Source organism: Pollachius pollachius (assembly GCF_949987615.1).
Source record: "Pollachius pollachius genome assembly, chromosome: 2".
Taxonomy (NCBI): domain Eukaryota; kingdom Metazoa; phylum Chordata; class Actinopteri; order Gadiformes; family Gadidae; genus Pollachius; species Pollachius pollachius.
Window position 1 is genome coordinate 38519281 of NC_136935.1, and position 10780 is coordinate 38530060.

Sequence of the window (10780 nt, forward strand, 5' to 3'; positions counted from 1 at the left end):
GTCCTCCTCTCTGCCTCCGCCTCTGTCCTTGAGAAGAGGTCTGTTTGTGTGTGTGTGCGTGCGGTTGTTGGTGTGCGCATGTGCGTGACGCGTGTGTGTCTGAATGTCTGAGCTAGAGCGACAGGCGAGGAGCGACTTTGTGTCCTACATGCCATGTCATACCCACCGAGAAGACTCGGAGATTTAGGAACCTGGAGGTGTATGGAATGAAATTGCGTCATAAACTCTAGTATAGTGAACATGGCAATCCTTCGAAACGCTCTCACACACACACTTACCTACCATATCATCCTCATCTATCAACTGAACCCACTTAGGTAATTATGCTCTTCTATCCACTGAACACACGCACGCACACCCACACACAAACACACACACACCTGACTTATTATCCCTTTCAATCCACTGAACACATACACACACAACCTAACTAATACTATACACCATTTATGCGTGTGAGGAACTTGATTCCATATAATTGAACGTAACAGCGGAACGTGACCACATAACATTATCTCTCACAGGTCCTAATGCTGCGGTTTACCGCTGAATTGTCGTGTAGAAAACCAACAACTGACTGAAAGATTCGGTTCATCTGTCACAATGGATCGGTTAGTATGTGACAAGCGCTGACCTTCGCAGGCAGGGCTATTATTAGTGTCATGATTAGGTAATTACTCTCTCCTGGAATAACACTCTTCCTCTGCTGAACGGTCCAGGAGAGGATGATGATGCAGCTGATGATGATGATGGGGCAGACAATAGGAAGCTTATTCATGCAAACGGGGGTCTGAGAAACTGAGATAGGGAGCGGGAGAGGGGGGAGGGCAGTGACGGAGAGCAGCGGTGGGACAGAGTAGAGGCGGTGACGCTGGTTAGGTACTGTGAATGGATTAGAGACTGTTGAGTGCGTCAGTCAGGAGGGAACCCTAGAGCCAGGGTGAGGGTTCTAAGGCAGGGGAGAACCATAAAGCAGGGAGCCAGGGTGAGGGTTCTAAGGCAGGGGAGAACCATAGAGCAGGGAGCCAGGGTGAGGGTTCTAAGGCAGGGGGGAACTGGAGAGCAGGGAGCCAGGGTGAGGGTTCTAAGGCAGGGGAGAACCGGAGAGCAGGGAGCCAGGGTGAGGGTTCTAAGGCTGGGGAGAACCGGAGAGCAGGGAGCCAGGGTGAGGGTTTTAAGGCAGGGGAGAACAGGGGAGAACCGGAGAGCAGGGAGCCAGGGTGAGGGTTCTAAGGCTGGGGAGAACCATAGAGCAGGGAGCCAGGGTGAGGGTTCTAAGGCTGGGGAGAACCGGAGAGCAGGGAGCCAGAATGAGGGTTCTAAGGGAGAACCAGAGAGCGGGGAGCCAGGCTAAGGTCTCTGACCATGGAAGACATGAGACTGCTCATATTTTTAGGCGATTTTTTGCGCCCAAGTTGCTCTCCAGAAGTTCTTCAAATTGTACAAATTCTGACTCCTCCTTGGTAGGTGTTGTTGATACCAGTACAGATCATGACACACGTCCAGTCACATATTGTACCCCAGCCAGTTACCGAGGACACAATCAACATAATATAGTGATACACAGAAAATAAACAGATATAGATATATTTTATAAATATATCCCTGTGACTATTTCAATTATATATATGCCTGCTGCTTTGCAATACAAATCGTCCTGTTTTGTAACCTTGAAAAGACGTGGTGCATGGACATATGGATATATTGCGCATTCGTTTGGAAGATGTCCATGTCTTTCCATTCCTCGGGTGGACCGTGCACTACACGGCTGAGCTGTAGCCGTGTCGTGTGCGTTTTAGAGGGCGGCGAGGTCACAGCAGAAGACCGTGGAGGTAAAGACGGATTTCCGTCACAACGCACTTAACGGTTATGCAACGTTCGTGTGCAGCGCAATAATCGCTGCCGTAGTTTTTCAAAACACACACACACACAGCCTGTAACACCGCTATGGGAGCGCCGGGCTATACCGAGAACTACGCTGAGGGCTGTAGAATGTCATCTGAAGGGTAGGATAGTGAAGCCATGTTCTCCATAGCACGATTTCCATCACGGATTGCTCTCGTAGGAAAATCCACGTCTACCTTTTTTATATGAATATAAAAGAGTTTGCAGGGTGTCTAGTAAATACATTTTTTTACAAGAACACGATTGTCAATATATCCCCCAACCCCCCCCACTACCACCACCACCACCCTGCACCATGGTCGGTCGGTGGTGCAGTACCGCAATCCGCCACACACGATATGAATCCGGCAAGACAGACCCGAGCGACGGGTATATACGAGACCAAACAACGATGTTGCAGAAACCAAATAGGCTTAGCCTCCATCCAATCACCCATCCACACGACCTGTGAGCCGCTACACCGCATCACCGGGGACAAGTCAGGTTACACACGTACTCGACGCTGTTCGACTCTGCGTGAAAAAAGGTTTCTAGCAGGGAGCTCTTGCCAACGGGTTTGGTGTGTAAACGAGGAGACCCCTACCTGAGTGGCTTTGTGGAATTGCTTCTTCAGTCCCGCTACAGACATGACTTCTACACGGTGGTTTTAGCCGGGGTGTACGTGGACTGATGCTGCAGATCGTGACAGGTAAACTCGGGTCCCACTTGCGATGGTTTTCCTTGCAATATCGACGAGCCCCTCGATTTCTCTGCGCCGTTCTTCTAACCAAAGGAATCTCTCTTGGCAGCGGAGGGAGGGGGGGTTGAGCAAAGCCGTGATCAGCAGGGTAGACTGAATGTCAAAACCACATGTCTGCACGCCGTGACGTAGGTCGTAAGCACGGTTGCGTCGTACGCGTCGTTTCTTAAAGCATCCGTCTCTCGGAGCACGACGTCCGCATCCCAGCGTACAGATAACACGACACGATCTCTACATCCCCCCCATCAGGGGGGACATGGGGTCGAAAAAAAAACATCATGATATGAGCAAAGAAGATAAACCCAGCTTCGTGTATGGGTGTGTGTGTGTGTGTGGGGGGGGTCGATGGATATGCTGTAATGTGCATATGTTGACATGAAACGACCCACGCACAACACAGAACCCTGTTGTTGTTGAAGTGGTTGATATGAAAACGTCCAAGGCTGCGTTCAAAGGGTTGTTTTTCAGCACCCTGGACAGCGCCCATAGCCAGGCTCCCTCAGGATGCTGCTGCTGCTGAAGCTGGGACGGATCAACATACTGAATCCACATTAAACACTCACATTGTACACACACAAATGTTAACCACTACACTAGTAAATCGTGTCATTTCACAATTGCTGAATCCGACCAGTCAATGTATTGTGAAGAATCATAAAAGACTATAAAGTCATTACAATCAGAATATGGATTTCTTAAGAGTCATCTCCACAATTTGGAGTAATTTTTTATTTATTTTTTTCCACGCCAGATGGCTTGCCTATTGTGTAATTTCAGCTAATATTTTTGACACTTCAGGCTGCTAATGAAGTTCTGAACAAAGCAGGATTAAACATATATATATACTGTATATATGCTGGTAGGCCTATGGTTTTGTGGCAGTGTAGAAATTGAATTAAGTAAGGTTATTTAATTGTATTATTCAGACTATTCGTCTAGCTGTTGTTTGTTTCAAAGCGATAGTCTTTCATACGCCTAGGCTATAATTTTAATCAACTCTTAGGTGAAAAATCCCATGTGTGTGCAAATGTGCTGCTGCCTGTGTGTATTCAAACTCCGACTCATAAACCACGGCTCTGTCTTATAAAAGAAACACGACCGATGTCCCCTGTTCACAGAGGGTCAGCCTAGGACAAACACACTTATTATGGGTCTACTGCTTTTATGCATCAGGGCACATGGGCCGTGATCATCTCCACTAGTTTAGTACCTGGGCCCCGGAGAGCAGACCCATCATTCATTATGACACTTGTTTATCCTAGGATGTCTCTGTGAAAAGGGTCCATAAGCATATTATAAGCCCGACTTAAAAAAAAAAGGGTTAGAAAAAAAAATGACTTTGTGGATGACCTACTCCGTCCGCTAGTAGGTCTACATTTAATAACGTATGTCATTCCACATATTCGGTGGAAACTCAAGTTGAAAGAAAATCCCCGTTTGAATGTGTCATAAATAATTAATGTATAAATTAGGCAAATATACAGAAAATAATCTTTCGATATTCATCACCTCAAAACATCAAAACGAAGCTTCTGCCAAAAGCGGCCGGGGTTACCAGTGGAGAAAACATGTGAGTGGCGCCATCTGGTGGACAACATGACAAAATGCATTTCAGCGAAAAAGAAGTGGTTAATGCGATACATTATTGTTCGTTCCCTATGGTTTATGTGTCTACAGCATCAGAACAGAATAAGCCATAATCAGCAGTATTTTGGTCAAATATTCATAGGTAATATTTTGTTTATGGTCAATTACAATAAAGTGGGCTAGTCTCAATAATGAGGTAACCTAAACAATTATTTCCATGGACACAAATAAATAAAATGATCAATAACGAGCAAGAAAAACGCTATCAATTATTTTTTATTTAATTTAATTATTTATTTAATAGCCTATAATAAGGAATTAATCTATGCTGCCACCTTGTGGTTAAAGGTTATTAAAGCATTACGCTAGGTTTTTATAAATACATAAACTGATACGATGCAATTTTTGCCGTCTGATAGTAAACAAATTTTCTAAATCCTGTAAAAATAATAAAGAGACAAATAACTATCAACGGTTAATGGAAATGGACAGCGAAGGCTGAATTTTCAAACCTGTTTTAACTAAACAGGGTACGTCATGAGCTCATCGATGGCATCTGATTATTGGCGTTAAGGATTCTGCTCATTAACACACCAAATATTTGTTTCCCCTCCAGTACAGAGAGGGAATCAAACCAGTAGCCATGAGCCACGATAGGCCCACTACCAGCTGTGGATCTAGAACGGTCCCCCTTTCCCATGCTTGCAACACAATACGTAATAGCAATTTGCAATGTTCAATGTCAGAGCAGAAAACAATCGTGTTTCCTCTTCCTAAGAAGAAGGAGATGTTGGCGATACAGCACAGAGGGTTGTCAGTGACCTATAAGCACGGTTCCTAACTGAGTGGCCACGTGCACAGCCCCCAACGACAGCGCTGATGAAGTGCCCGCGGCCCGTGGCTCAGAGCTGTGTGTGTCTGTGTGTCTGTGTGTGTGTTTGTATGTGTGCGTGGTTTTGCTTGTGTGTTTGTGTGTGGGGGGCGGTATGTGTGTGGTTATATGGGTATGTATGTGTGTGTGTGCGCGTGTGCGTTGGTGTGTGTGTGATCCGAGGTGCATTTTGTCTTGCCCCACGAGACAATAACTCTTACCTGTGAGTGGGCAGACAGATGTGGAGATTAACTAAATTGTTAGCAGTCATCGCTCTCACCTTTGCAGGATGATGGCCACGAGCACGCTGCGGTCTCCGCCCATCTCCCACACCACCTGCGTGGACCCGGGGTGGGAGGGAGGTGCTGTTCACGTGTGATCATGAAGAGTCGGGGGAGAGCTTTCCATTATGTCCTCAAAACAATATGTTTCAATTCCTGCTCCTGATTATGTTTGCAGTTCGATATTCAAGATGGATTTCCTGTCAAAAGTTCATAATAAAAGGTGATTTTTCTTTCTTTTTATACTCTATATACTATACTTCCCTGTTATCAGTATGGTACATTTGTGTCCTCCTTTTGTTCTGTTATATGCCTGGATGTAAAATGTGAGTGTCACATGTACAGTAAGTCTACAAATAAATGTACAACAAAAATTCAGGGGTTGGTGGAAAAGCCCTTGAGTTAGGGCAGGCAATCTAATTGGTTAGGGAAAGGGTTCTCTACCTATTAGAAGTCCAATGTTAAGCCCACATATTTAGATCCCGCAAGACGTACACATGTCTTACACAAGACCCAAGGTTGACTTGTAACATAAAAGAAGCGTGTTCGACAGAAATGTCTTGTTATTATTTAGTACGGGTTTGCGTCCTGAAACATCCAATGCCTAAAAGGGTTGCTAGTCAAAGCGGTTGAAAACTCTGGACTAATGAATATAATATATCTTTCTAACATATATATAACAGTATATTTCCCATACAGTGTTGTACATCTACAACACATTCTCTACTGCTCTGACACAGGGACTTGAGGCAATGGAAAATATCCTATCCAAGTTTTGCAGAATACGAAACACTACAACATATTTGTAGCATCCAAAATGTTCCCCTTTCAGCCATACAACCTACAAGAGAGAAGCAGTGAATTTATTTCAATTTAAAGCTCATCGGATTTGTTCAGCCACCTACACAAACGACCTCTGAGCGAAGTGGTAGACGCACAGAGCCTGAAATAACCGGTGTAAACCCATGAACGGCAGGACTGTATGATTATAACAGACCGGTACCAACCGGCCGCGCGCGTGATGGAAAAACGTGGAGGAAAAAAAAAAACGTACACGCGGCAAGCTAGGATCAGAGCGGCCCCGCGGTCATTTGTCACACACTGCCGCCAGCTGCGTCGCCAGGGACCCATCGGGGGCCACGGTCAAACGTGTGTGTGTGTGTTTTATGAGGTCTGCTACCCTTAACCCTGCCCGCCTCCAACCCGCACGCACGCACAGACACACACACACACACACACACACACACATCTCACCCTACACCACTCAAACATGCTAATGCACCTATGCTGCGCTCTAATTGGTCCCAGCGATGCGCGGCCCGCTCCACCTGTGTTTGCGGGAGGCCTGGAGCTGCGGCCGGGCCGCTGTGTGCGAGCACCGCGAGTCAGAGAGCGCGAGAGCGGGGCTAATGTTATGCAAACAAACACTTCTTTGTTGTTCGGCGCTTCTTGTGCCTTCTTCCCTGCCACTGTATGAGAGAGCATGGAATAGAGACGGGGGGAGAGGGAGGGGAGGTGGAGGGAGAAAAATAGAGAAATGGCGGGTAGGGGGTGCCGGGCGGGCCGGGTAGGTGGGCTTTGAATTCATTAGTGTGATTACCAAAGGTGTGCTACTTTTTGGAAGCGCTGTGTGTGTGTGTTCTTACCCTACAAACTTTAGCCCTGCTAATGAGGACGGGAGAAGTTGCGGTCCACGTGGGAAGGTGCTTCCCAAAGCCCCTCTAGACCCTGGAACCAAGTTATGATTATGCAGAAATACAGTTTGAGAACAATGGCTGAACGCAGCGCTGCAACGCCCAGGACCAAAGCCCCATTATCCACTGTTTATTAGCTCTGCCTCTCCTTCTCTATAGGGCTAACACAGCCGCGATCAAAGCCTCCGTCCTGCACCACCGTTGTTATTGAACGGTGGAGATATTGCTTTGACTAGACCTTCCCTCCCCAGACACACTCACACACACACACACACGCACACACAAACAACTCTCTCCCAGGAGAGTCAGGAGTATTACGTCCCTCTGTTGTACAACAACACCCGTGCACACAAACGTCCACCTTGCTGAGCCGCTGGTACTCTACAGCCGAGGGAGGCGGCGGCTTTACCGGCCCAAGGCTCCGTTGACGCACACTCGCCGATGCTGCTGCTGCTGTCCACGGCACCGTCTGTCTCTCTCTCTAGCTCATTCTCTCCGGTGTAGCCTCGAGGACAGCAGCCTCCATGTTGCTGAGAGCTGAGGAGATTAGAGACGAGATCAACCCCCCCCCCCCCCCCCCCACCCCCACCCCCACCCCCACACACACATACAAACACACACACAAACACCCTCCATCCATCGCACCTCCACCCAGGGATCTCTGACCATGGCTTACAGCGAGGCGGTGGCCATAAGGAAAGGCTTTAGAAGGAGAGTCCAGGGAAGAGCTGGGCCACAATAAGGAGGACAGAGCGGGTGGAAGGATAGGAGACAAATGAGAACAAGCCAAAAGGTTGAGGAGGAGGTGGTGGTGGACCAACGACTCTACCTACAGCAGGCTATAGGGGTTCTCCTGGGGGGTTTAGTCGCGTACAGATTCTGTAACTTTCGCTCTTACCATGGAGAGGTTGGCTCTCTCTGCCAAACACGGCTGGCTTACTGCATGACATAGAAAAAGTGCTGCGGTTGACCCTGACCCTCCGCATCCTCCCCCAGCCCGCCGTCTATATGAGATGCTCGCTGCGTGGGACCTTCGGGTGGGATTCTCGTCCGCACACAGCCTGCTGTCACTTCAGGTCTGGGGCTCTTTAGAGGAGGAATAGAAGGACAGGGATTCCAGTGTGAAACAACCAACGAAACCTATTAATGTTATTCTTTTTATTTTTTATGTTGGATTAGATGCGGCTGTTATCATCCGTCGGCACGAGAGGCCGATGGCCAGGGAGTTTGACTACATGCCTGAAAGGTTTGAAGGTTTAAGACCCAACAGCAACAGTCTACCTCGAGGCATCCTGGAGCAAGAAGCCTGACCTCTACTTGCTCATTAATGACGCAATTACAAACATTGTATGTCACTTTCACTGATCAAATTCACTTCAATAAGTCCTGTTTTTTCCTACTAATTGAGAGGGACACTATTTCAATAACCCACTCTTGACGTTCCACATCCTTGTCAGCAACAAGTCAATACCCCAGATAAACATCCTCCCGTTCCGACGCCGTCTTCAAATGCAAGACTGACCCAATTAATCATCTCTTTCATTCGGTTTCCCCTCCACAGAAGTTGTTACCACGGCGATAGCAGGACAGCTACGGGAGTCTGGGGGAAATTGAGCGCTGAGCTACACCCACCTCTGGAAACACCACAACACCGTCATCCCCCGCGGACCCCAAATGCAGGACAGGAAGCGCGGAAAATATCGTAAACATGCTGCATTATACATTTGACAAAGGCACATTTGGCTGTCACACATACACGCACAAGCACACACACACACACACACACACACACACACACACACACACACACACACACACACACACACACACACACACACCTTGTTGAGTGGTTTTTATTTTAAACAGTGCCAAGTGTCTGCGTGATAGCATGGATATCAAAGCGATATCAAAGGATGGCGCCGTATTGGCAGCGGGCGCCGGGGGAGAGCGGAGCGGGAAACTGTGTCAGGGAACCAGAAAGAAGAGACGCCGCCGCCGCACTGTGAAACTTCTTGTGGCGGCGGCGGGCTGCAGCTGGCTCGGCTACTGTGTTTGTGTGAGTGTTTGTGGGGGGCTGTCGCTGTTCGAGTGTGGTCGTTAAGACTGGACTTTGAAAAGGTGCTTCTAGCGCTGCACATCAGTGTCGCCCCATGCCGTGTGCGGTTGGCGAAACACACGCTTGAGCAAAACGTTTGTGTGCGTGTGTCTGTGTGTATTTGTGTGCGTGTGGACACACAAATAAAGGTCTGAGGATGTGCTCAGACGTGCACCTGCGTATGTACATTCACAACCATTCACACAGGTATGTGTGGGTACACATACAGCCTGTATGTGCCCTCTCTCTCTCTCAGACACACACACACCTCAACAGCTTTAATCAACCTCAAAGTCAACTCATGATCCCGACCCCCCTCCAAGAACCACCCCCCCCTCCCCTCCACCTCTAATCTCCAGGAAGGGAAGAAAGGGAGAGAAATCCCCTAGAAGAGAGAGATTAAAGAGAGAGAGGTGCTGAGATAGAGAGAACAGAGTTAAAGGCAGGTCAGACATGGAGTGACTCTGGGGTTGATTGTGTCGGGGGGACCAATGAAAGGGTTGAGGGGATGGGGCGCGTTAGGTCCCCGTGATCAGAGTGACTCCCACGGGAGGGGCCCCTTAATGAGAACCATAAAGGACCCAGACGACAAGGAGGGGGGACGACAAGAAAGACTGGGGGGGGGGGAATTGTATTCATTTTAATAAGAGGAAGACATTTGGGAAGAAGAGGGTAAGAGGGGGTGTGGGAGTCGTTTTAACATCTTTACTGGGGTGGAGGGGGGTGGGAGGGGAGGGAGGGGGCCAGGGCCAGGTTAATTAACCCCAGGGGGGGAGGGGCTAGTCGTCTGAGGGGCGTCCTCATTTGAATATGTCACAGAGAACTAAGAGTGTTAACGCGATGGCACCGCAGCACAGACACATCTGAAATGCAAACCAATGCAATAACCACAGACAGGAGAGGGGGAGAGAGAGAGGGAGAGACAGAGACAGAGAGGATACAAGAGAGATAGTGGAAAAGGGAGAAAAACAGGGTGAAGTGAGAGAGGGAAAACAGAGAGAGACGGGGTGATTGGTGGGGGGCTCTTCCAAGTTAATTTGTGTGTGTGTTGCCACTGTATCCCCAGTGCGCCAGCAGATTTCTTAGAGTTATTAATGTTTGTCATTAGCAGCATCACGCCAGAGGACAGTGACTCGGAAGTCAAAAAAAAAAGAAGCTAAATTATAATAATAAAAAAATAAAAGTGCAGAAATGTATATGGGACAAATATTGACAATAGCGGTCCCCTGGGTGCTGGGGAGGAAGAGAGGATGCAAACTATGTTAATGAATGGTAATTAACCACCAGGGCTCTACTCTCTCCCACAGCCCGGCTAAATTGGTCCCAGAGTTGCAGCAGGAGAGACAGTCCTGGGCCTAATCCTTTATTATAAAAAGATAAAGGAAAACGACATAATTAGCATATGTGTGTGTGTGAGGGGAGGGGAGGGTGGGATTAAAAAAAAGTGGAATTATTTCTTGTTAATTCCTGAACGGAGTGCTCCGCTCCACACACACACACACACACACACACACACCAGTTAATTGTACATAAAAAGAGGAGGAAAGAAAGGAGAAAAACCAAAGGCCAAAAAGAGAGGGAAGGAGGAACGAATGAGAAAGGATGATT

The 10780-nt window shown here is 47.9% G+C and overlaps 1 protein-coding gene across 1 annotated transcript in view; it reads right to left on the reverse strand.

The window, feature by feature from the left end:
* The window catches only part of sh3gl2a (SH3 domain containing GRB2 like 2a, endophilin A1), a gene marked incomplete at both ends in the record, with an annotated part of 37028 nt that extends 34495 nt beyond the window's left edge, over positions 1-2533 (reverse strand). The window contains one exon of the mRNA XM_079729390.1: positions 2489-2533. Within this exon, the coding sequence (XP_079585516.1) occupies positions 2489-2533 (45 nt within the window). The remainder of the gene's footprint in view (positions 1-2488) is intronic.
* Between the last annotated feature and the right edge of the window lie 8247 nt (positions 2534-10780).